The sequence below is a fragment of the Phoca vitulina genome, unplaced genomic scaffold (genome assembly GCF_004348235.1).
Source record: "Phoca vitulina isolate PV1807 unplaced genomic scaffold, GSC_HSeal_1.0 scaffold38, whole genome shotgun sequence".
Lineage (NCBI taxonomy): Eukaryota > Metazoa > Chordata > Mammalia > Carnivora > Phocidae > Phoca > Phoca vitulina.
The window spans coordinates 8560660-8588049 of NW_022589741.1; the positions used below are offsets into that span (position 1 = coordinate 8560660).

Here is a 27390-nt window from a genome sequence, read left to right on the forward strand (position 1 = left end):
GTTAGGGGCTGGGGACACATGGCTGCCACCACCCAGACTACCACACAGGACCAAAATGGGTACAGGTGCCACAGCTGCTGGATTCACTTCTTCTTGGAGGCTGAAAGAAGAGTCATGGTCTCGGTAAAAAAAAATCTCCACGGCAGGTAAAGCTCAGTGACCACCGAGAATCCTGTGTTGGGCACTGAAAGAACACCGGGACAGGTGCCGGCCGCACAGTCCCGATGGTGCTGCGTCGAGGCCCTCTGACTGGAGGGGGCCCCTCTCCTACAATGCCAGCTGGAAGTGTGAACTTTTAATCCCTTGCCTGCATCTACTCTTCACCTGTAACTATAAACGTGCAGGGCTTTGAAATCCTGCCCAAATTATCTCAAGCCCCTCATCAGGCAAGCCTAAAATTCAGTTAGAGGAGGCTAATATGTCCAAAATAAGGAAGAAGGAAATCTCACAATCCAAAAACCAAAGGTGAAAGCAAAGCTAGCCAGACAAAAGGGACCTACACCGAGGGAGGAAAGCGTGGGCAGAGAGCTGCCGTGTGAAGCAGGGGCAGGGCCTCCCAGCTTGATTCCGAAGCTACGAACAGGCCCTGGTGCTCAGGAAGCCAAGGGAACCTGGAAAGGCATTTCCCACCAGACTCCTACAGCCACACATTCTCACCACACTTCGGAAGGAACCCACCGCTGAGCTGGCAATTGATTGCAACACTCTCCCTCCACTCCTCTCTGGGAAACCTCCGAGTAGGCATTACATCCACCCACGTGTCAAGCTATTTTATACAAGCAGCAATTATATCATGCTTCAAAGAAAGAAAAAAAAATCCTCTCTTATTTTAGAAAGTATGTAATATGAGATGGCCATAGAGTAACAAATGTGTCTGGTTTAAAAAGTGATACTGCTAACTAGTTTAGACCCCATATCCCAGGAGTCAGAGAAAGCTTTATACGATTAACCAGACACAGACGTGGCAAACCCAGGGAGAGAAGGCACGGCTTTGGCGCCAGCTGTATGAAGGGGAGACCAGAAGATGGTAAGATCTTCTGCCTGGGTCCTGTCTCAGACTAGTGGGTTCTGGTTCTCTAGGCCTCTCATAATGCAAAGAAGCAGCCTATGGGAAAAGAATGAAAGGACTTCTGGGTTGCCATTCACCCAAATGGGCTAACGACAGTTAGCCCTATTTATGGAGTCATGCTCCACTAGCCCAACAGTAAAGGCCTTGCTTGTCTTCCAACAATTTCAACAGAAAACAAGCTTCTTCCCATATTCACAGATATTCAGAATTGCTAAATTTGTACCAGTCATAATTACTGACTAATAAAGATTATTATTGTTCTAATAACCTTTAGGCTGCTTTCCCCTGGAGCTGAGTCTGCACTGAGTAGGATATTTTTACGTGCCAGTACGGTCTTCAAACTATCCAGGTTGCTTCCCTTTCGGATGACTGAGACCCAACCGAGGCTACAATACCAAGGAATGTCAGCAAATTAAATGAAATAAGTAAGCTATGGGCAAATCCACACATCAACATGGACTGCAGAGCAAAGGAACAATCCATACTCGGCTCCTCCGTCCTGCTTTTTGGGGCAAGCCCCTGTATTCTGGTCACACTGAAGCAGGATGACCACACATCTTGATTTGCCCAGGGCAGGGCTCCTTTTATTTTCAAAAGCACTTTGATTTGGATGATCTCTTACAGATCACTTCCACCTAAAAGCCAATCTAAGCCAGTGGAAGAGGTAAATTACATTTTTCTTGACTAATCCCTCAGGCACCTCAAAGGACTTCTTTTTATGTTTCCACTTGTGCTCATGATTTCTTCTCCTTGAATTATCTACGCGATTCTGCCCTCTCTACCACCGGTACAAATCCTCCTTTCCCTCCACGCCTCAGCTCAGGAGCCATGTTCTTCGGGAAGCTTCTCAGTATACCCTGACCGCCACGGATCTCTCCTCTCTTGGAAGTTCTAGCACACAACCTGGCACCTCCTATGGTCTTACTATTATTTTCAAGTCATTTTTTGCATGTGTAACTATACAAGTTGTAAGTTATTTAAGGGCAAAATCTGTGTCTAATTACTTCCTTTACATCCCTTAAAAAATCCAGCTCTGTGACAAGGACATAGTATCTTCTGATTTTCAAACCTGCCTAAGCAGCTGGCTCTGAGATCTAAGACTCCAGGTGCCTCCTACTGCTGACTTCCTTCTCTCACAGCACCCCGTACTTTTCCTTTAAAGCACCTAACGCAGATTATAATTATATATTGATTTGTATGCTTATTTGTTTAATGCCAAGGTCCAAGAGGACAAGGAATTTGTGCATATTATTCATCACTATATACCTCAGATCTATTGGAGTGCCTGGCAGTGTTCAAAAAAAGTATCTGCTGACTGGATGCGTGTCAGATGGATAGACGGACAGAGAGATGGATAATGGAATAAAGAAAAAATCATCTCTCAAAGTGAACCCTCAAAGTTTTAGGGCCCAAAACATTTGAGAAACTAACTGGCTTCCATTTCTAAAAGATCATGTCACAGGCTTATTAAAACCTTCTCCTTTCCTCAAGAGGACCTAGAGAGTAATTAGGCCTGCAGCCCCATCCAGTCTAGGGTCAAAGACACTGGTGACCATCTCGTGCAGATGGTACCACATTTCTCCCTGTTACATAAATTGCTGAAGTACAAAAGCCATGGTCTCAAGAAGTCAGAGGAAATGTAACAACCCCAGTGAACAGGCTGGGAAGCATTCCAGGACCAAGCTCCCAAGAGCATTCCGTGCACCACCTCAGAGTGGCAGCTCTGAGGTACAGAGCCCGACACCACAGTCCAGCTGAACTGTCCCAAGTCCACAACATGAGAGGTCACCGTGCTGACAGTTATAAACGGCTGTGGCAAGACTGGGCTGTGGGATCCCACTGTTTTTGCAGTGACGTCAATATATACTAGGAAATGCTGAGGAAGAGAAAGAAAATCAGCATAATTTTGGAACCCTAGGCTGCCTGCTAATTAATTGAAAAGCCTGACATTTATACAGTGCTTTAGAATTTAAAAACACCTTCATATTTCCACTCTCATTTAATCCTTACAACATTCCCATGAAGAAGATAAAATATTATCATCTCTGTTCTAGCATGGAAATCTGGAATCAGAGAGGAACAACCAGCAAGTCACATCTTCTGACCCCTTGCTCTCTTCTCTGTACACCTTCAAGTGAACTGTACCTTTCCAGTTCTTAAACCAGACTTCTTTCTTTCTCAGCATATGGTCATGAAAAGCATGCCAATTTATGGGAAACAAGTAAAATTTACGGGAAGTGAAAAACCTCTGAAGGCATTCTCCACTAACCTCCCTCCCTCCACTGCACTAGAGGTGTGCGGAGTGGGCGGAGGGGAAATGAAGCAGCAGCAGGGACCGACAGGACAAACAGGACATACGATGAGGTAAGTTTAGGGTCCGTCGCTCCAGCAAGTTCTGCTCAAACCTGCAAAAGCTTCTGCTCAGGGACCAGCCCTGCTACAGAAAGCAATCCACAACACTTTTGATACAGCAAAGGAGAATGTTAAATACGTAGATACAGGCCACTGTGAAAGTCGTGGGGTTCTGGGTAAATTTTGGCCTGATCTTCCTGACACCCTGCATCTCCTGAGTCTATCCCTCCTCTGCAGTTGAGTTCACTCCCTCACTGCCTCTCATCTAGCCAACCAGAATTGTCTCCTAACTTGTTTCTATGCTTCCAACTTTCCCTCCTTCCAGTCCACCTCCTACACAATCACCAATGCGATCCTCAGATGTCACCTCCTCTTGGCATCTTCCTTGGCCTCTCCCACCTAGCCTTTTGGGAATTTCCCCATCTCTCCTATGCTTGGATACCGCCTCCCCAAGGTGGGGTTTCTCCCCAGGTTTACCATAAACTCCCCTAGGCAGCGGTCTTGTCTCCACACAGTATAAAGTCTTAGATGTAGAAGATATTCAGTAAATGTTGATCAAATTGAGCCCATTATGCTTTATTTCTGGCCTGAACATCTAGCTTGTTAGGGAAGCAGAAGGCTCAGTGGGCAACAGCAAGCAGCATCTCTGGAAATGATGGCTGGGACTGAACACCGAGGAGCCACCACACTTGTGTGGCTGTACAAGGTTCTCCAGCCACCCTCTGCTCACCGCAAGGCAGGTGGGAAGGTGACCAACACCTTCCGCTCTTTCTTCAAGAGATTTCAAATTCTCACACGGGAACTATACGAGCATGCTTTTTTGCCTTGTCCCAAAGGCTCTCTGTTTATGTGCACCAGCTGTGGTTCTAGGAGGCCACCAAAAGGGGAAATGGGTAGATGGGTGGCCCTTCTCATTTTAACCCTTCAAAACCAAAGGGGAAAAAAAGTCACCTGAAAATTACTCCCTTGCCCCATTTGCTATTAACAGAGTTCATTCTGTAGCCAATGTACTGCTGGTCAGTATTTGTGAACCATTCAGTTTCCCTTTGCTAACAGGAAGGTTGCTCGGGATCTGCTGTCCTCTCAGAGCTGGAGATCTTCCCAGGGCCAGATCTCATGTTGTCACAGTTTTCTCAATCAAAATAGAAGGCCCAATAGCGACCTAGCCCAAGTACTACATCAAATAACAATAACTAAGAACATGTATGATGCAGAGAGCTTCACAACATCACTGCTGCTTCTCCCTCCAGCTCTCTCCTATTATTGGCCCAATCTGACCATGTATGAATATCAATCCACCATCCCACCACCTCTCATGGCCCTCCACTCCCTCAGCGCCCCCGCCCCTCCTCACCCAACTTACGGCCACGACCACTCTCTGCCATAAACTCAACTCCCTTACCCCCTTCATGCTTTGTTGAACTTTTTGGCCTAAACCCAACCCTGCACACAAAAATGCGTGCATAAATGTGCACAGCATTATTCACAATAGCCAAAAAGTAAAACTAACCCAAGTATCCATCAACTGGGGAAGAGGTAAACAAAATGCTTATATCCATATAATGGAATAGTATTCAACAACAAACACCGACTGATACATGCTATAACATGAATGAATCTCCAAAACATGCGAAGTGAACGAAACCAGATACAGAACCTCACATATTATATAATTCCATTTATATACATACAACTTGGTAAATTTACTAAAAATTATTGAATTGTACACTTAAAATGGGTGGATTTTATGGTATGTAAATTATACTTCTACAAATTTGTTTTAAAAAATTTAAAAACAACAACTCTGGTTAAATTCACCTGTTCTGTGATTCAGCACCGGGCTATCTCTACAGCTGGAGAAGAAAAAAGCAACCACACTGGCCCCACTTAAAGCTCATGTGGGTTCTTGATCCTGTCTTCCAATCATACTGTATTTCTCGAGCTCCTTTTGTCTCCTACTCTCCTCAATTATTTCCCTCTACTCAAATCTCCAACACCTCATCCCCATATAGTCCCTTCTCATCTGATAATCCTACTTCCTGCTTCACCGAGAAAACAGAGGCCATCAGAGGAGAACTTCCAGACTCCTATTATCACACCAGCCTGCTGCCAGTTCCTACTCTGCTCTATCTAGCAGGTATGTGTGGCTATTTAAATTAAGATTAAATAAAATTAAAAATTCAGTTCCTCATGCAGAGTAGTCACATTTCAAATGCTTAATAGCTACATGCACCTTGTGGCTCCTATATTGGACAGTGTAGATACAGAATCTCTTCATCACTGCAGAGAGAGGATCTATCTACTGCCCACCTATCCAAAACATCTCCTCTACTTACAGGTATGTTTCCTCCCACCCACCTCAAGGGCGCTGCTCCAGCAATTCCTTCCTTTCTCCTACATGATCAATTTTCAGCTAAGAGATCATTTCCATCAGCATACAAACGTGATTGTTATTGAAATAGATAATAGATAATGGCATTCTCAACAGAAACAAGAAATAACGAATATGTGACATGATAAAGGTGTTAGCTGATGCAACTGTCATAATCATACGGCAATACATGAATGTATCAAACCAACATGTGTACACTTTAAACTTACAAAACGTACACGGTAATTTTTAAAAAAAAGATAATGGTAATGATTGCACAACACTGTAAATATAATTAATGCCACTGAATTGTACACTTAAAATAGTTAAAATGGCAATTCTTTTTTTTTTTTTTTTTTAAGATTTAATTTATGGGCGCCTGGGTGGCTCAGTTGGTTAGGCGACTGCCTTCGGCTCAGGTCATGATCCTGGAGTCCCGGGATCGAGTCCCGCATCGGGCTTCCTGCTCGGCGGGGAGTCTGCTTCTCCCTCTGACCCTCCTCCCTCTCATATGCTCTCTCTCTCTCTCATTCTCGCTCTCTCAAATAAATAAATAAAATCTTTAAAAAAAAAAAAAGATTTAATTTATTTGACAGAGAGAGAGAGCGCACAAGCAGGGGGAGCAGGAGAGAGAGAAGCAGACTCTCCACCGAGCAGGGAGCCCAACATGGGGCTCAATCCCAGGACCCTGGGATCACGACCCAAGCCGAAGGCAGACGCTCAACCGACTGAACCACCCAGGCGCCCCTAAAATGGCAAATTCTGTGTTTATATATATATAAATATATATACACACACACACGTATATTGTATATATACTATCACAATTTAAAAAGATTTAAAGGATAAAATCTTCTCTCATCATCACTTTCCCTACAGCACCCACTACCAGTGACGGCCGTTTCTCTGCTTCCCTTCAGAGCAGAACTCTTCAGAAGACTTCTCTATGTTCGCCATCTCCAATTCTGTTTTTGCTCTCATCCCCCTCATCTCTCAAGTCACCATGCCCCTACCACTCCACCAAAATTGCTTTTATTGGCTGCCTAACCCAATTGGACTTTATTTTTTATGGACAACTTTATTCAACTTTATCAGCAGCTTCTGAGCACTCCCTCCTCCTAAAAACATCTTCTTCCCTGTTTCTGAGTCCCAGACCTGCCTCTCAGGACCTGGTCCTCTACCTTTTGCTTTCTGCCTGGACTCTGCCCACCAGGCATCCCTGGACCTCTACCCACAAATCGCCTGACTCTTCCAACTCAACCCCATTACTCCTTCACCTGAATGTCCTAACTCCTCTCTTGTCATCAGTTCTTAGGCCCTTCTGAAGAGCCAGACAAGCCCTGGTCTCTTTGGTCCCTCTATTTAAGATCGAGTAAGGCCTGTTCCTTCCTTGATTGAAGCTTGATCCTAAAAATAATGGATATGCGGGCACCTGGGTGGCTCAGTCGTTAAGCATCTGCCTTCAGCTCAGGTCATGATCCCTGGGTCCTGGGATCAAGTCCCACATCGGGCTCCCTGCTCAGCGGGAAGCCTGCTTCTGCCTCTCCCACTCCCCTTGCTTGTGTTCCCTCTCTTGCTGTCTCTCTCTGTTGAAAAATAAATAAAATCTTTAAAAAAAAAATAATAATAATGGATATGAACTTCTAGCTCTTTAAAGGACATAGTCAATCTTCCTAACAGTGTTACAATACTCTCAGTAAGACAATTGAAGTTGATTGCCAAAAGTAATCCATGTCACACATTTATTTGCATTGTCTTCAGTGGATCTGTTTTAGTTAGATTCTTTTATTTGGATGATACCTGAATAAACTTTGCATTCAGTGCCTAGAAAAAGAGAGCACTCTTGTAGATTTCTCAGGAAACTGGACAAGAACAGAAAATGTGTTTGGGCCCAAATAAAAATAAAAGGAAATGATGACTATTACAGTCAGCCCAGGACTGGAAGTTATTCAATCAAGATTCTAATTTTCACCCTTACTAGTCCTAGTACATCTCTAGCCACATACCTAGAAGCATCAAGGAATGGTCTGTAGGCCAAGCTGATCCATTCTTCTCTATTTGATGAATATTTCGGCTCCCGGGGTGTTTCTCTCATGGTGTCCAAATCCACTAAATAATGGCATTTACTGATGTCAATCTGCAATGGAGAAAGGCCAACCCTTCATTAGTAACTGCAAAGGTCTTTTCAGGATAAGGAACATCAATTACAATCCTAAAAATTCCCACAGGGTTTCAGAAACACAAACCTCCAAGTCCTTGGACAGTATTACCCGTGCTCTTTCCCTTCAGGTAAGAGTGCTGGGTTCTGGGGAATTATTCAGGCTCCTGGTTGCAGGGGTGATACATGCACCCACCTAGCCAAATATATATGTAAGCTTTGGGAGTTCTGACCCTAGTTTGGGTATTGAGTTCCTCTGGCCTCACAGACACTTCTGAAGCTAGCATCAGTCCACAACCTACTGAAAAAAACACTCTTCTTCTACTATCATTCCCTTCCAATCTACCACCTCTTATCTCAGAGATTAAAAGGCCATCACCTAAACACATGCTAATGTGTGAGAAAGCCCCATCTCTGCGGACAGAGCCATGTGAGGTCACCCTACACCTCAGAAGTGGTACAGCACTATCACGGATCATCATCTCCTTCAACAATTCAAGAGAACTGACAGAGACATGGGAACTGCCATTGCAGCAAAAGATCAGTAAAACTGAGATATCAGAACTGTGAGAGTGGAGAAGGTTACAAAAAATATATAGCAACTATTAGCAAAACTGTAGTCATCCAGTTGCTTACAACATGGATACATCACAGCACCATAGCTAATTATAAGAGAATATTAATACACTTCATTTAAACCTATATCAGTACTGTGCTTCTCACAAAATTGATTAATTCAATGGAACATGCTACAAAATCTGAAGGCTGCTACTGCTGTTAAACAGTTCCTTTCCTACTAAAAAAATTTATAGTCCTAACCAAAATCACAAGTATATTGGGCGCCTGGGTGGCTCAGTCGTTAAGCAACTGCCTTCGGCTCAGGTCATGGTCCCAGGGTCCTGGGATAGAGTCCCATATCGGGCTCTCTGCTCCGTGGGAAGCCTGCTTCTCCCTCTCCCACTCCCCCTTGCTTGTGTTCCCTCTCTCACTGTGTCTCTCTCTGTCAAATAAATAAATAAAATCTTTAAAAAAAAAAAAAAATCACAAGTATATGACAGAGCCAGATCTGGACCCAAGTCAGTGTGACTTCAAAAGTCATATCAAGACTGCCCCAAATGACTGAATCAGAGGGAAAGTGCTCTCAGGAGCTCAACTAAATGTTTTTTACAAATTAAAACCAATGAAGAGTCCTCTTAGAATGCCAGGTATCAGCCAAGATACAGGCCATTGGAAACATGAATAGATCTATAGCAAATCTCGTATTAATGGTAAAGGGTTGAAAGCTTTTCCCTTGGGATCAGGAATCAGTCAAGACTTATCACTACTCTGTTCAACACTGTACTAGAGATTCCAGTCACCAGGGTAAGGTATACCAGAGAAAGAAATGAGAGAAGAAATGGAAAGAGATAATAAAACTCATTCATCACAATGATATGATTGGTATATATAAAATCTGGTTGCCTAATAAATTCTTGGAATTCAGAGAGTTTATCAAACTTTAGATTTATAGGATGTAAAAATCAATGTCATATATTCCTATAGAACAATAGACAATACAGAAAATGTTTTTAAATTATGTATTTTCAAATTATATTATAAAAATATAATTCATGAGAATTTGAAAATGTATGCCTTGGAATAAATCTAGCAAAAATATGGGAAAGTCCCTATAAAAAATTATGGAATTTTATTGACAAATGTCTGTCAACTGATCAATTTATAATGTGGTATAGTCATATAATTAAAATGTGGTAAATACATGCAATGAAATACTATTCAATCTTAAAAAGAATACATTGCATAACATGGATGAACCTTGAAAACATGATGCCAAGTGAAAGAAGCCAGCCACAAAAGACCACATGTGGTGTGACTCCATTTACATGAAATGTCCAGAACAGAGAAATCCATTGAGACAGAAAGCAGATTAGTGGTTGCTAAGGACTGGGGAAGTGACTGCTTAATGGGTATGGGGTTTTCCTGGGGTGAGGGGTGGGGGAGGATGAAAATGTTCTGAAATTAGATGGTGGTTATGGCCTCACAACAGTATGAATGTACTAAACACCACTGAATAGTGCACTTTAAAATCATTGCTTACCCTAAGATCCAGCAACTACATTTCTAGGTATGTACCCAAAAGAATTGAAAGCAGGGACTCAAAACAGATATTTATATCCCAATGTTCACAGCGGCATTATTCACAATAGACAAAAGGTAAAAATAACCCCAAAGTCCATCATGGAAGAATGGATTAAAAAACTATCTAATGAGTACCAACTTTCAGTCTGAGATTATTAAAAAGGTCTAGAGATAGAGTGGAGGTGATTATATAACACTGGGAATATGTTTAATGCCACTGAATTGTATCCTCAAAATGGTTAAAGTGGTAAATTTTATCACAATAAAAATTTGTTGAAATGATGAATTTTAATCTCAAAAAAATTTTTGACAATATAGTATTAAATGGAGAGATAAACCTTATTCCTAATCAATCACTGTTATAAAGATGTAAAGCCTAAATAAGTTGATCAATATAGTAAATGCAATCTCAAAAATCCCATCAGATTTTTTTGATGAAACTTGATAAACTAATTCCAAAATGTATATGGAAATGTACAAGGACAAGGACAGCCAAAGTACCATTAGGAAAGAAAAGCAAGGTGGTGGGCTTACTTGCTATAAATTTAGAGTAATTAAGACAAGAGGTGTTTAGTGCAGAAATAGACTGAGAGACTAATGAAGGGAATAGAACCTAGAATGGATGCAGGCAACATGGACGCTGATTTATGACAGAGTGACACCTCAGGTCAGTGGGGAAAGGATGGGCTCTTCACTGACTGGTGCTGAAACAACTGGGTATCCACTGAGGGTAAAATTAGACCTCAACCTCACTCCACTCACAAAAACCAACTTCAGATGGATTACAGAACTAAATGAAAAAGGCAAAATTACAAAGCTCTTGGAAGATAACATTGGAGAAGATCTTCAAGATCTTACAGAAGTCTTTTTAGACAAGACACAAAAAGTATTAACTACAAAAAAAAAGGATAAATTTGACTACATTAAAATATCTATTCATCGAAGACACCCTTATGAGAGCAAAGAGACGAGCCACAGAATGGCAGAAGAAATATGTAACACATTTAACCATCAAGGATTCATATCTAGAATATATAAATAACACCTTCTAGTCAGCAAGAAAAAGACAGACCACCCAATAGAAAAATGGGCAAATGACTTTAACAGGTACTTCATAAGAAGAAATCTAAATGGCCAAAAACAAATGAACAAGTGTTCAACCTCATTAGTAATCAAGGAAATGCAAACAAAATCACAATGAAAACTTACAATACCAAGTGTTGGCCAGAATGTAGAGCAACTCTATTTATTGCTGAGAGGAGATTTGATTGGTACAAGATTTTTAGAAAATTATTTCACACAATCTACAAAAATTGAACATATAACATTTGCTATGATCCAACATTTGTACCCCCAGGTTTTAGACTGAACCATATGAAATAATTAATATTTCACTATTTAATCCACAAGATTGGTAATTTCACTGTGGTGCAAGCTAATATATATCCAACAGAAATACACGCGCCAAAAGACAATCCAAGAATGTTCAATGCTTTATTTGCAGTTGGCCCAGACTGGAAACAAGCAAACATCCATCAACGGTAAAATAATACACTGTGGTATAGTCATTCACACAAGGATATACTATACAGTAACAAAAGAGAACAAACTACGGCTATATGCAACAACATATGCGATTATTACTAACAAAGTGTTGAGGGAAAAGATCAAGACCCGCCCCCAAAAAATACAGTATGATTCCATGTATACGAAAGTTCTAAAACAGTCAAAACTAATTTAAATCGTTTAGGAATGCATATAAAAGCGGTAAATCTAAAGAGAAAAGCAGGTAAATTATTACCATAAAAAGTCAGTTGAGTTCCCCTGAAGGGGGGAGTAGGTAGTGACCAAAAGGAGCTGCTGCGGGAGTTCTGGTTGGGAGCAATGCTCTAGTATTTGACCTTGGTGATGCTTACACAGGTACCTGGCTCTAATATTGTTGATTACTGTACACTTGTGTTTTGTGCACATTTAAGCTTATGGGTTATACACAACTGAAGGTTTAAAAAAAGTACCTTTAAGAACAACTTGTTCATTTCTAGCCTGCAGTAAACTCTGTCCTTCCCCCCACCTCTAACTCACAGTACTGTTCCCATTCTCTCCTAGCATTATTTATATGTAAAAGAGTCTCACATCTGTCTCTACATATGGGCTATTCCTCCAGGGGAGAGAAGGCACACTGGGAATTGACGTCAGACCCAATTCCATTCCACATAACTCCAAAAATGATTCTTCGCATAAACACTTCAGGAAGCAGACTTTCTGGTCTCAACACCCACTCTGTAGCTCCCAAGGATTTTAAAAACATGAAACAAGTTTTTAAAAGCTTTGCAAGCACCATGCCTCTGTAGTCAAATAGAAGCAGCCAGGGGCAGTGGAAAACAGTAAGGAGGTTCCTCAAAAACTCCCACGGTCTCATGCCAAGACCTCCTTCGGTTAGGTGGCCTCCATATGACATTTCAATACTTGACCTCTGCCTGGCCTTTTGTGGCCAGGCATACTACAGGTCTGATTATCTAGATTTGGTTCTGGATACACAGTCTCCCAAAAATCTGGGTAGGAACTAATACCCAACTAAACCAGTTAGCTTTTGGCTCCATTCATCACACTATCCATATGCAAATTCCATTTAATGTTTTTAGAAAGATACCATAGCAAAATCATATTAATTGAGTTAACAGTCCATTAAAAAATATGTAACCTCTTCATCCTTTTTGGGAAGCAGGTGCTGAATTTTTTTTTTTTCCAGGAAGCAGTTAATGAACAACTAAAACACCCAAGGACAAAGGCACCCAGCAGAAAATGGTTAGGTATGACCAAGGGCAGGTTCTTTTTTTTTTTTTTTTTCTTTTTTTGGTTAAGATTTTACTTATTTATTTGAGAGAGAGAGCATGCACAAGCTGGGAGGAGAGGCAGGAGAGTGAGAAACAGACTCCCGTTGAGCAGGGAGCCCAAAGCAGGGCTCAATCCCAGGACCCTGGGATCATGACCTGAGCTGAAGGCAGACACTTAACCGACTGAGCCACCCAGGCACCCCAAGGGCAGGTTCTTTTTTTAGAGAAGAAATAAGATATTTAGAGAAAAGGAGCCCCAACAATCAACAAAATAAAAAGGCAACTTATGGAATGGAAAAAAAAATACTTGCAAACCATGTAACTGACAAGGAGTTAACACTCAAAACATACTAGGAACTCATACAACTCAACAGCAAAAAACCAAATTATCTGATTTTAAATGGACCAAAGACCTGAATAGACACTTTTCCAAAGAAGATATATGAATGGCCAACAGGTACATGAAAAGGTGCTCAATATCACCAATCATTAGGGAAATGCAAATCAAAACCATAATGAGATACCACCCCACCTCACATCTGTTATAATGGCTATTATCAAAAAGACAAGCGATAAGTATTGGCCAGGATGTGGAGAAAAAAGAATCCTTGTGTACTGTTAGTGGGAATGTAAATTGGTACAGCCATTATGGAAAACAGTAAGGAGGTTCCTCAAAAACTTAAAAAGAGAATTACCATATGATCCAGCAATCCCACTTCTGAGTATATATCTGAAGGAAATGATGTCACTATCTTGAAGAGACATCTACACTCCCATGTTCATCACAGCATTATTGACAATAGCTAAGACATGGAAACAACCTAAGTGTCCGTCAATGGATGAAATGCGATATGTATGTAACACACGCACATGCACGTGCATGCACACACACACACACACACGGATACTATTCAGCCATAAAAAGAAGGAAACCCTGTGTGTGACAACATGGATTAATCTTGAGGGCATTATGCTAAGCGAAGGAAGTTCAACAGAGAAAGACAAATAGTATATGATCTCTCTTAATGTGGAATCTAAAAAAGTTGAACTCACAGAAACAGATGTAATGGTGGTTACCAGGGGCTGGGGGAAGTGGAGAGAGGTTAAAGGGTACAAATTTCAGTTACAGGATGACTAAGTTCAGAGGACCTCAAGTACAGCATAATAACATCATTAACAATATGGTGTTGTAGGGGCACCTGGGTGGCTCAGTCGCTTAAGCGTCCAACTCTTGATTTCGGCTCAGGCTTGTGAGATTGAGCCCTGTGTTGGGCTCCGCACTCAGCAGGGAGTCTGCTTGAGATTTTCTCCCTCTCCCCCCACCCCACCAGGCTCACTCTCTCTCTAAAAAAAAAAAAGAAAAAGAAAAAAGAAAAAAAAAACCAATACAGTGTTGTACATTTGAAACCTAAGAGAGATCTTAAATGTTCTCAACATTAAAAAAAAAAAAAGGGTAACTTCTTGTTATGTGAGGTGACAGATGTGTTAACTCACCCAACGGTGGTAATCACTGTATAATATACACTTTCATCAAATCACCATGTTGTATACCTTAAACTTACACAATGTTGTGTGTCAATTTTATCTTGGTAAAGCTAGAAAAAAAATTTATTTAAACAATTAGAAGAGGAACTCTTCTGTCAGAGGCCTAGATTCAGGTCTGGGCTCCACCACAAACTAGATGGGTGACCCATACTGATTTATGTTTTTTATACTTCAATTTCTTCTGTATAATAAGAATAATACCATTTACCTCAGAGAGTTATAATGAGGATTAAATGAGAGGATTCATTTGAATAAAACCTGTAAACTATAAAGGACTACACAAATCGCTGTAACATTAGAAGGAATCCTTGACTAAGTCCATGAAATGTGAGAACTTGACTGACAGGAAAGAACCCTGAAGCATTAGGGCCCATTGAAATGAATTGTTCTTGTTTTCAATTGAGATCAGTGTTTACTGTCAATTCAAGCTATGCCCAACATGTAGGACAAGAGGGTTACAATATTAACTACTCACAGTTCTCCATCAGCAATGAATTAGCAGCATCCACTAAATGACACTAAAATGAATCTTCTGGGCATCATTAAAGCCTTTATTAAGTACCTATTTGGTGAATTCTAAACTAGAGTATACAAAATTCTTGTGGACAGTCCCCATTACTAAACTTATAATTGAGGTCAGGAAATGACATTAGCACATATAAAATACAAAGAGTAAGTATTATAAGAACAATCAGTTCAGAGAGGAAGAAATCACTGGGGGCTGCTGTGGTTGAAAAAATTTCCTGGAGATGGTGGCAAAAGAAAGAACAGAGTAAAAAGGCAGAAATGAGCATGGTTTAAGGGGAAACAGGAGAAATATCTGCTTGTCCCAAGAGGTGTGTGCTGAGAAAAGTGAAGAGAGAATCTGAGGGCTGATAACAGAGAACCCAAATTAAGAGAATCTGGATTCTGTGTATCAGGAATCTACTCTAGGGGGCGCCTGGGTGGCTCAGTTGGTGGGCGACTGCCTTTGGCTCAGGTAGTGATCCTCGAGTCCAGGGATCCAGTCTTGGGATCGAGTCCTGCATCCAGCTCCCTGCTCAGCAGGGAGTCTGCTTCTCCCTCTGACGCTTCCCCCTCTCATGTGCTCTCTCTCTCATTCTTTCTTTCTCAAATAATCTCAAAAAAAAAAAAAAAAAAGGAATCTACTCTAGGCTTTTCAGCCAAAAAGTGGGTCTCAGAAAAAGAGAGACGCATGCTGGCTCTGCGGGTTGGGGGGGCGGGGCACATGGTAGTACTGGAGGGAAAGCCAGGAAACAAGCACTCCCCTCACTAAGGAATGTCCAGCTGTGTGTGAAGGCACCTGAAGTTCTGTGCAGGGGGAAAGAGGAAAGAAAGGGTAAGTCTCAGGCCTATTTCAGAGGAAATCAGTGATACCACGGCTTCTAACCCAGTGAACGGGAGAAAAGAGGGGGCCGCAAATGAAGAATCAGTTTGGGTGAGATTGAGAAAAGATGCTATCTTGCATTTTACACCAAGGAACTGAAAGAAGGTCCCCATGATTGGGACACCAAGATTTAATGGCTGTTTTCTATTCCTACTGCCTGCAAACACTTCCTACTCCCACGTCATAAATCCCCCATTGTCTTTCAGATCCCAGACAAAAATTATTTCCTTAGGACAGGTCCCCAAATTGTGTGCTCTCATAGCAACCACTGCTTCTCCATTAAAACACTCCACAATTCGGGGCGCCTGGGTGACTCAGTCGGTTGGGCAACTGACTCTTGATTTCAGCTCAGGTCATGATCTTGGGGTCATGGGATTGAGCCCTGAGTTGGGCTCTGTGTTCAGCGGGGAGTCTCCTAGGGATCCTCTCCCTCTCCCTCTGCTCCTCCCCCACTTGCACCCTCTCTCTCTCTCTAAAATAAAATCTGGAGGAAAAAACCACTCCATAATTATAATCTGTGAATTAATTAGGAAGTTAGTAAATGTTCTGGAAGCTGGAGCTGTGTCTACCTCATTCCTTCAGCATTCCAGAACCAAGCCCAGTACAAAGTGCACAGGAGGTGCCAAGACATACTGAACGAATGTGCACAAGAGTACATGAAAAAAGTTGAAACTAAGAGGAGGGAGAAAAAGGTGAAAGGGTAGGAAAGAGGACAGAAGAGAGGAGCAGAAGTGTGGGAGGACGCCTACCGTACTGAGCCCGAGGAGGACGTGAAGAAGCAAGGGATGGAAAGTCATTAGAGAGGTTGTAGGAGAAGAATCAAAGGAGTACAGTTTTGAAACTCAGGGAGAGTGCATTTCAAAAGCCACAGAAAGGCTGTAAGGAGACTTCAAGACAGAGAAAAGTTAACAACAGGGGTGAGTTCCCCAGTTGTACCCAAGAACACACTCATCACAGTGTAGAATGCCTGTGTGGGGACAAGGAAAGAACTCACAGCCCAGCTTCCTTTTCTCAGTGACCTTCCCCGCTGTCTATCCCACTGCCTGAGCCAAGCCCCACAAGTCCTAAGACAGGAAGGATGTGAACTTGCATTCAGGCATCTATCAGCTAGAAATGACAATGACGCACATAGCTTTAAAAATAGAGATCTCTGGCAAGGGCCAATGTGCAGTTCAGGAACATCACAGAGAAACCATCTCCATGGTTAAGAGATCTCATTTCTCAAATGTCACTGAAAATTCTCTGGTAAACAAATGCAGTAAAGAATCCTCTAAGACTTTAAGGGGATAATGTGAAAGATACATCAAAATCAATTTGTCCTGTAACCTCCAAGTCAAGTGGGAGGACTGAAGTTGAGAAAACTGTTCACTTTGCCCATAACTAAGTAAAGTCTGCTCATAAACTGAGGCTATCAAACAGCAACAATGGCTGACATATGTTATGATTTTAATGTTTCTAAGCAGTATGCAGGATGTCTTTCTTTCCAAAAAATGTAATAAATTTTGATTACATTTTCTCATATCCCCCTGTAAGCAACTAGTGAGGCCCAGGACTTCTAGGTTGAGCCTCCTAAGCTCTGTGGAGGCAGAAAGTGAGTCAGGCTTGACCAGCACGGTGCCCCCGGTGCCTGTCCAGTACCTGGCACTCAACAGGCAGTCCAAAAGTAAGTGTCGAAGGGAAGAATGAACACCAACTGCACCAGAAGGCTGGACAACTGCAAACACCAAGTGTTAATAAAAACTAAGACTAGCTGTCTTTAAGTGCCAAGAATTTTTTTCTCTTAGCTTCTAGCCCCAGGAGGGCAATCTATTTCCTCTAAAATGTCATACAACGAAGATTAAATCACATTGTAATAAATCTACTATAAAATCTCTAATTAGCAAAATGAGTTCAAGCTCCAGTAAACTATTAATTTTGAGCAAGGCTAGACAATTCACCATAACATATTTGACTTATTTGGTTATTTTATGGAATGAAAAATTAAAGTATGGAAGTTGCCTAGAGAAATCAAGTTCAATAATTATTCCTGGATCCCACTACTGTGATGAGAATGCACAACGCCCTCCAGGTCTGTGAGCGTACTCCTGCTCCTGGGAATGGAGTACAGAACCCAACAAGCACAAAAAAACAACAACAACAAAAAATCACATTTAAAAGCAAAGCAGGGGCGCCTGGGTGGCTCAGCCGTTAAGCATGGCCTTCAGCTCAGGTCATGGTCCCAGGGTCCTGGGATGGAGCCCCGCATCGGGCTCCCTGCTCCACAGGAAGCCTGCTTCCCCCCTCCCACTCCTCCTGCTTGTGTTCCCTCTCTCGCTGTGTCTCTGCAAATAAATAAAAAAAATCTTAAAAAAAAAAGCAAACCAAATCCAAATGGATATTCCTTGTTTTTCAACTCACAGACAAGATGTTGGAATTAAGTTCAGTTCTGCAAGCTTGCGTATAAAGAATTTCTGAGAATCTATCCTTTAACTCCATTTTAGCCACAATTTTTTATTATTAAACACAATTATAAACAGAAATCCTATTGTGTCTGTGTGTGTGTGTATCCTACTATATTTGAACGTACATTGTATCAGCAAGCAGCCATAGTGTTTGAAACAGCAAACTCTCCTAAATGACACCAGCAGAAAAGCAGAATAATGCTCTGAACATCCTGCCCCCAGCCAAGCACTCTTCTTAAGTCGATCTAGTATTACCTTTTGCGTCAAAAAAATGGGACCCCAAATACTCCGTCTCTACCTCTAACTCTAGCTCTATCGCTTAGAGAAGTCACTTAACTCAGTCTCAGAGGTTTTACCAGGTCTCCAAAGGATTTGGACTGAAACCATGGAAATCTCTCTCAATGCTAAGGAAAGATCATTGCAGAGAAAATAATTTCATCACACGTGTAAACACACTGCACAATGCTGATTCTACTCTTCTCAAAACTACTGCTGCTCATCATTAGAAACATTTTCATACCGAAAGACATCCCTGCACTGGAGGTAACAAATACACAGGATCTGCTTTTTACATTGTCAAGATTTGGGCAATCAGAAAGTCAGTCTTACTTCTCACACTGAGCATAACTGAAGATACATATTTGTCAGGAATGGCAAAGGCAAAGTAAGATCATTCGGTTCTCTGAATTTGCTGATGTCAAGGAGCTATTTCAAGCCAAGATATTATCGTTGTTCTGACATTGTTAAATATGGAAAGGGTTAGGGAAATTCTGTGGGCCTGCATACTTGAAAAATGTTCAATTTTTAGAGGGCTTCTTTTATTCTAAGTGCTTTGTCAATATAAAACATGTGATTTGTTAATAGGTCGCATGTCTTACCTAAGTGCCTAGAGTTACCACACAGATCCTCCCTGAAGGTAATGACGGCACATACAGAAAACTCAGGACAGTTGTTTTTCTTCTCACAGCTCATGTTAGACGCACTAATCAACTGCGGCCCTCTCGCACGGAGCCTAGACACAATGTCCTCAGCTTTTTAAACCGGGGCTCCAGTAAGCCACTACCAATTGATCCAAAGAGTCAAATGAAGGGAAATCATTTGCCTTCTTTATTCAATCAGTACATGGGGGTGAATACCCAGGATGGTGGTAATGCTGGTCAGTGAAGCCCAACCCACATAACACGTAGTTCTCAACAATGTATCTCCAGAGAAACAAACCTGTTCTTTTATACAATATCCATTATTTAGAAAACTAAGAAATCAGTGGAAATTGCTTATTTCTTTTTTACAACAAATTCAAGGTTTCTTTTATAAATTTGACTTTTAAAATATCAGCTTACATAAAACATTTTAAGAATACATCTATAATAAAGAATAAAATTGTAACACTGTATGTTAACTATACTGGAAATAAAATAAAAAGAATGAAATCACTGGTGTTTATGACTAAAGTCACTATCACTACCATCATTAAGGGAAGTCTATTAACACAGCAAAAGGAACAAAGTCCATGATACTGTCATAGCATCATATGGGGACAGATGGCAGCTCCACTTGTGGTAAGCCCAGTATAATGTATAATGAACTTGTCAATTCACTCTGTTGTACACCTGAAACTAATATAACATTGTGTGCCAACTATACTAAAAAAAATTTTTTAATTAGAATGCACTGGAAGAGAATAGAAAGTATAAGAATGCATTTCACTTAGTAAAAAGTATTATTTGTGACACTTTCACCCCCACTGTGTGTGTGTGTGTGTGTGTGTACACGTGTGCACACATTCATGCTGAGCTGATATAGAAGGTATTTCTCATTCTGTATTGGAGATAAAGAAATTTGAAAGCTACCCTTAAAAAAAAAAAAAAGCCTATTAAATACCAAATTAGGAAACAAAAGAAAAATAAATCACACATTTTACAGAGAATTTCTACTTACAGTTAAGTTGAGCCATGTATACAAAAAGTCATATACCATTTTTGTATATTTTCATTTTTTCTTTAAAATTTATATTGTTGAGATGCCTGGGTGGCTCAGTCGGTTAAGCATCTGCCTTCAGCTCAGGTCATGATCCCAGGGTCCTGGGATGGAGACCCACATCAGGCTCCCTGCTTAGCAGGGAGTCTCCTCCCTCTGCCTGCCGCTCCCCCTGCTTGTGCTCTCTCTCCCTCCCTCCCTCCCTCTCTCTGACAAATAAAATCTTTAAAAAAATAAAGCTTATATTTCATAATTTTGAAAAGAACCAGAGGAAGACAAACATACAAATACCTGCACTTTAGGAGCTTACTACTTGAGATGGACAATACCAAATAAACAAACTTTAAATGGCAGCCAGCCAACAGAATAAAGCAATTATGCCAAAGTATAAATAAAAAGGAAGAGGAAATTAATTTTAGTCATCCGGAGTTGGCAAAACATGCTCACAAAATCTTCTGCTATTATAATTCTCTGTTTAATCAGCCAATTGACATTATTATCAGTTCCTGGAATGTATTTCATGACCCAAGAAGAGAGAATGATTTTATGGACTCAAACTTTCCACAGTCATTTTCATCACCCTTTAAAAGGGTGTTACTTCAATAGATGAAACTCTACCCAGCCTAATATTTGCATCAACCTATAAAATTATAGTACTAGTTCCCTACTTGAAATGTTGGGAAAAGGTAGGTAGGGGAAAAAGACTGGGGCCCATGACCAATTTTCTGGAGATTCTTATGTTGGGTTTTAATGGGTGACTTTGCTAGCTTATTTGAAATTCTGTGAATTTTCAAAATACTCTCATATTGAAGTGTTAAGAGCAAAATATATTGAGGAGAAGAAGTCATCTATGTACTATTTCTTTTACTAACATATATAATTGGGTTGATTGTAGGTGTTAAGAGTAAATGGATTTTGGGGCACCTGGGCAGCTCAGTCAGTTGAGTGTCTGCCTTTGGCTCAGGTCATGATCTCAGGGTCATGGGATAGAGCCCTGTGTCTGGCTCAGCAGGAAGTCTGCTTCTCACTCCCCTTCTGCTCCTCATCCCCGGCTTGTGCTCTCTCAAATAAATAAAATCTTAAAAAAAAAAAGAAAAGGTAAATGGATTTTTTTAAAAGTCAATGTTTTAAAGGTAAATAGATAGTGCATAACTATTTGGGCAATTGGGCAAGGTAAATGGCCATGGGGAAATTGTGTCACAACAACAAAAAGAAGTCTCAGTAGCTCTCCTTTGCTCAAAATCTGCAAGAAACTCCCACAGAAAACAAGCTCTGTAGCCTGGAAAGTGGCTTGGTAGACTCGTCGGAAGAGTAGTGGAAAAGAGCATTACGGGAACAGCAAACTACCTTTGTGAAGACTCACAGGCATAAGCAGCCAGGCACAGAGGCTATGTGACAGGAGCCAGGGTATGGCTCCCAGGCTCTGAACTAGAGCCATCCTATAAATGACCCTGACTGGAGACTTGAGAAGTGTCCATGTGAAAACAGACCTAACACAGGTAAAAGAAAAGAATTCCATCTTCCTAGAATATATCAAATTGATAGGGAACCAGCGAAGACATGAGTCTGCCAAGCAGTGAGCCCTGCCAATTCACATTAGAAACAAAGGACAGAAGAAGGCGAGGCTGGATGTCAAGTGACTCCGAGATCACAGGTGGGATACTCAAAGTCTTTGAAGCAAAGAGATATTTTCCATTTCTTGTCAAGTTAAAAGTTGGCACTTGAGAAGCAAAAGATAAAGGGCAGCACACAGCAGAATATAAGCAATGGAGTCAAATCATAAGACTGTTGAAAAAAATTTTTTTAAATCATAAGACTTTTTCTGGATTACAGCTTATAGACCAATGAGCTCCTGACAAGGGTCAGAACGCAGCTCACCAAGACCAGAGTGAATGTGCTTCTTAGAAAAACTTCCAACTAAATTAAGAGATTTTTAAGCTGAAATCTGAAAGGGGAGTGAAAAAAAATCCAGATAAAAATCATAAAATCAGACACTCTAGTCCAAAAGATTTAATATTTTAAAAAACTACACAGAAGGAATAAATAAATAATTTTCAGGAAAAACAAAGAAGAGGCTTAGAAATAAAAACCTATGGTCTCAAATATCAATAAAGCATTTAATCCAGGGCGCCTGGGTGGCTCAGTTGGTTAAGCGACTGCCTTCGGCTCAGGTCATGATCCTGGAGTCCTGGGATCGAGTCCCGCATCGGGCTCCCTGCTCAGCAGGGGGTCTGCTTCTCCCTCTGACCCTCTTCCCTCTCGTGCTCTCTGTCTCTCATTCTCTCTCTCTCAAATAAATAAAATCTTTAAAAAAAAAACAAAAAACAGCATTTAATCCAGGTTAAAAGAAGATGGCAAATAAAAAGCAAGAGCAGGTACTTTCCTGTATTCCTTCTGCTAAGTCCAGCTAAAAGCCCTGACCCTATGTATGAAACAAACCTAAGACAACTCCAAAGGGCAGAGAAAAGAAGGCAGGCCAGCTAGCAACCTCAGGACGGCAGGAACAATACTTTTATACAATAGCCACTCTACTCTAGCAGCAATAATTAATTTTATGTGTCAACTTAGCTAGGCCACAGTACCCAGATATTTGGTCAAACACCAGACTAGATGCTGCTGTGAAGGCATTTTTTAGAGTAGATTAACATTTAAATCAGCAGACTCTGAGTAAAGCAATTACCCTTCATAATGTGGGTAGGCCTTATCCAATCAGTTGAAAACCTTAAGAGCAAAAGAGTGAGGTCCCCTCAAGGAAGAGAGAATTCTGCCTCCAGACTGCCTTCGGACTCAAGCTACAACATCGATTCTTCCCTGGGTCCTCAGCCTGCCAACCTACCTTGCAGATTTCAGACTTACCGGCCCCCACAATTGTGTCAGTCAATTTCTTAAATGAAATCACACACACACACACACACACACTATTGGTCTGTTTCTCTGGAGAACCCTAAAACACTAGCCAAACACCACCCAAAAGAGTGTCATCCCATCTCTATCTCTGACAATAAATCTCCAGTGGAGATTTGGCAAATAATCTTCAGGCTGCAAAGAAGGGCCCCCCCCCCTCCTCCTGGCTGTATGGGATCAGAGAAGACTGAGTAGTAGGGAACCAGGACTTAAAACCCTGCTGGGTAGTAATGAGTCTCTTCTCTCCACCACCTACCCTGTGGCATCAGAGGAAACAACACAGGAGCCTAGACTTCCACGCTACCTAACGGTCTCAAGGCAGCCCTGCTCCACATGCTGAGGTGGGGTCAGAGAAGGCCTAGAAGAGTCAGGACTTTCACTACTGTCCAACGGTAACACCCCCCATGGTGTCAGTGGAGGCCACATGGGGAACAGGAACGAGGTGCCCCTGCCCTCAGTCAAGGTGATATCAGTAGAGGTCTAGTAGTGACCCTGAACCTCCCAATGCCACACAGCAGTAACACCCACCCCTACCTACCCCCAGGTATCCATGGAGACCAAGAAGGGAACCTGGACTTCTAACTCCATCTGGCAGTGACAAGGCAAACTCCTTTTCCTCCACCAGTGTTAGGTCAGAGGAGGTCAGCTAAAACAGAAGACTTAAAGAAGATCCAGTGTCTCAGAATACCCAAAATGTCCTGGTTTCAACGAAAACTCACTCATCACAGAAACAAACAGGAAGATCTCAACTCACATGACAAATGACAACAGATGCCAACACAGAGATAATAAAGTTATCAGAATTATCTAACAAAGATCCAAAAGCAGCCATGATAAAAATGCTTCTATCAGCAATTACAAACATGCTTGAAACAAAACAAAGTCTCAGCAAAGAAACAGAAGAAGAACCAAATGGATATCAGAGAGGAAAAGGACAAAAACTGAAATAAACAGCTCAGCAGATGTGCTCAACAGCAGAGTGGAGGAATCAGAGGAAAGAATCAGTGAACTGGAAAAGAGTAATAAAATTACACAGTCTGGATAACAGAAAGAAAAAGGACAGGAAAATAAAGAGCTCCAGGGACCTGTGGAACTCTCACAAAAGCTCTCTAACCTTCATGTTGCCGAGTCCCAGAAGGAGAGGAGAAAGAGGGCAGGGCTGAAAGAGTACAAGAAGCAAAATTGGCTGAAAGCTCCCCAAATCTGGCAAGACACTTAAAAATTATGGAATCAAGAAGCTGACTGAATCCCAAACAGGATAAACTCAAAGAAATTCATTCTATGACACATAATCCAACTTCTGAAAAATAAAGACAAAGAAAAAATCTTGAAAGCAGCCAGAGAAAAAACGACACCTTGCCTATAGAGGAAAAACAAGTAGAAGGACAGCAGATTTCTCGTAAGAAACCATGGAGGCCAGAGAAAAGGACACAATATTGTTGAAGTAGTGAAAAAACAGAACTGTCAACCCACAATGCCATATCCAGAGGAAAAACATTCTTTACCCTGAAAGGATGGCACAAATTCTAAAGTAGAAAGTTAATAATAAAAGAAGGAACAGTGGAACATTAGGAAGAAAAGATAACAGAAGAATAAGTATATGGATAAAAACAATAAATTTTCTTTCTCGAGTTTTCTAAATTATCATTTAAAGGTTGAGGCAAAGATTTTTTAACACTTTCTGATGTGGTTCTCAATAACAAGAGAAATATTTAAGACAATTATATTATAAACAGAGGAGGATAAAGGGACCTAAAGAGAGGTAAGATTTCTAACACCTCACTTGAACAGGTACAGCCAATCTAGAAAATCATTTGGCAGTTTCTGAAAAACTGAAACATTTATCTACCATATGATCCAGCAATCACATTCCTGGGCATTTATCCCAGAGAAATGAACATGTGTATCCACAGAAAAACCTGTACACAAAGATTCACAATGACTCTGTCAGAGCCAAAAACTGGCAACGACCAAAATGCCTTGTAACAGGTGAACAAACTGTACTACGTCTATACCATGGAACACAACTCAGAAACTAAAATGAACAAACTGATACACACAACTTGGATGGATCTCAAGGGCATTATATGCAGAGGGAAAAAGGCAATCTTAAAGGTTACACACTATATGATTCTATTTATATAAAATTCTCAAGATAGCAAAATTATAGAGATGGAGGACAAAGTAACAACTGCCAGGGGTCAGGGATGGTGAAGGTGGCATGAAACTACAGGAGTGGTAGAAAGAAGACTTCTGTGCAGGTGGAATAGTTCTGTACCTTGGTCCCAGCAGTGGATACCTGAATCTATATACAGGTAACATTTTGGCACGGAATCATACTAATGTCAATTTCCTGGTTTGGGAATTATACTCCAGTTATGGTGGGGAAACTGGATGAAGTGTACATGCACCCTTCTCTGTATGACCTTTGTAATTCCTGGGAATCTAAGTATTTAACAAAAAAGTTTATTAAATGAAAAAAAAAAGAAAGCAATAAAGAGCCTCGAGATTTGGTGGGATGGTATATGTGACTGGAACTGGTTAACCTGTGTCTGTAATAGAAGGGTGTATCTTTCTCAAAACAAACTCAAATAATATATAAGGCAAAAATTGGGGCGCCTGGGTGGCTCAGTTGGTTAAGCGACTGCCTTCGGCTCAGGTCATGATCCTGGAGTCCCTGGATCGAGTCCCGCATCGGGCTTCCTGCTCGGCAGGGAGTCTGCTTCGTCCTCTGACCCTATCCCCTCTCAGGTGTTCTCTCTCTCTCATTCTCTCTCTCTCAAATAAATAAATAAAATCTTTAAAAAAAAAAAAAAAAAAATATATAAGGCAAAAATAAACAAAACCTTCCTGAAAACCCTTCATCATGAGAGGAGAAATGGAAAGGACTGAACACAGAATGATGAGACTTGAAGAACAGAGATAACACTAATCAAAAAAAGGTATCAATACTGTTTTCTAAAAAACAAACTGCTAACCAGTCTTACAGTAAATGCTATGATATTAAGGCAGTAACATGAACGTTTTTCGTGGATTGGCATCTTGATAGGTAACACAAACCTATTTGTTCTGTTCCTTATTAAAGGCAGGCAGAGATAGCTATAGAAATCAGGGGTTCGGGGATTTTCTCCTTAAAACAAGAGGCAGCAGGAGAGTTAAGCGTTTCTTTCGGTCTGGGACCTGTTAATGAAGACTGACAAGGCTCGTCAGCTAATATCTATGCCGTGCTGGGCCCTGCCAGCGATACAACGATGGGAAGGACATGGTGCCTGTCCTCCAGAGCTTGTAACCTAGCACCCTAAGAGGACTATACCTAGATCTTGAGGAATAATAGTGCTTAAGTCCTAATTAGTCTAAATGTCTATTATTATCATCAGGGTTTGGTTAGGCCTCTCTTGAATTCAAGATGACTAAATGAAAGGCGATGTTAAGTATTTTAGTTTAAAACTTCTTTAAGATTTTATTTATTGGGGCGCCTGGGTGGCTCAGTCGTTAAGCGTCTGGGACTTAGGATCCCAAGACTGGGATCATGACCTGAGCCGAAGGCAGACGCTTAACGACTGAGCCACCCAGGAGCCCCAGTTTAAAACTTTTTAAATCATCCTCTGTGTATACGCCCTATGTTCAATATGGTGGAGGTTTCAAAGAGTAAGGACAAAGACATGAACCCTTGCCCTTAAATATATAATTTAGCAGAGAACACAGAACAAAGATTTGGTATCTATAGCCCCTATTAGGGCTCTTTTTAAAAAATGATGAAAGTACAAGGGCACCTGGGTGGCTCAGTTGGTTAAGCGTCTGCCTTTGGCTCAGATCATGATCCCAGGGTCCTGGGATCAAGCCCCGAGTCGGGCTCCCTGCTTGTTGGGAGCCTGCTTCTTCCTCTCCCTCTGCCTGCCGCTCCCCCTGCTTGTGTTCTCTCTCGCTCTCTCTCAAAATCTTTTTTAAAAAAATGATGAAAGTAGAGCATGACTTACTATAAAAATATTTTTTAAAGGAAATTTAGCTTTTTTTGTTAAAGACTTTGAGAGAGAGATAGCGAGCGAGATAATGAGCGAGATAGCGAGATAGCAAGCAAGAGAGAGAGATAGCAAGAGAGATAGCAAGACAGAGAGAGATAGCGAGAGATAGCGGGAAATAGCGGGAGATAGAGATAGAGAGAGCGAGAGAGAGAGAGAGAGAGAGAGAGAGAGAGAGAGAGAGAGAGAGAGAG

General features: G+C 41.2%; 1 protein-coding gene across 4 annotated transcripts in view; it reads right to left on the reverse strand.

Annotated features, from left to right (window-relative positions):
- The window catches only part of ALG9 (ALG9 alpha-1,2-mannosyltransferase), an 88003-nt gene that overhangs the window by 15272 nt on the left and 45341 nt on the right, over positions 1–27390 (reverse strand). For all 4 annotated transcript variants that reach the window (XM_032427919.1, XM_032427920.1, XM_032427921.1 and 1 more), the window contains one exon: positions 7799–7929. In XM_032427919.1, the coding sequence (XP_032283810.1) occupies positions 7799–7929 (131 nt within the window). The remainder of the gene's footprint in view (positions 1–7798; positions 7930–27390) is intronic.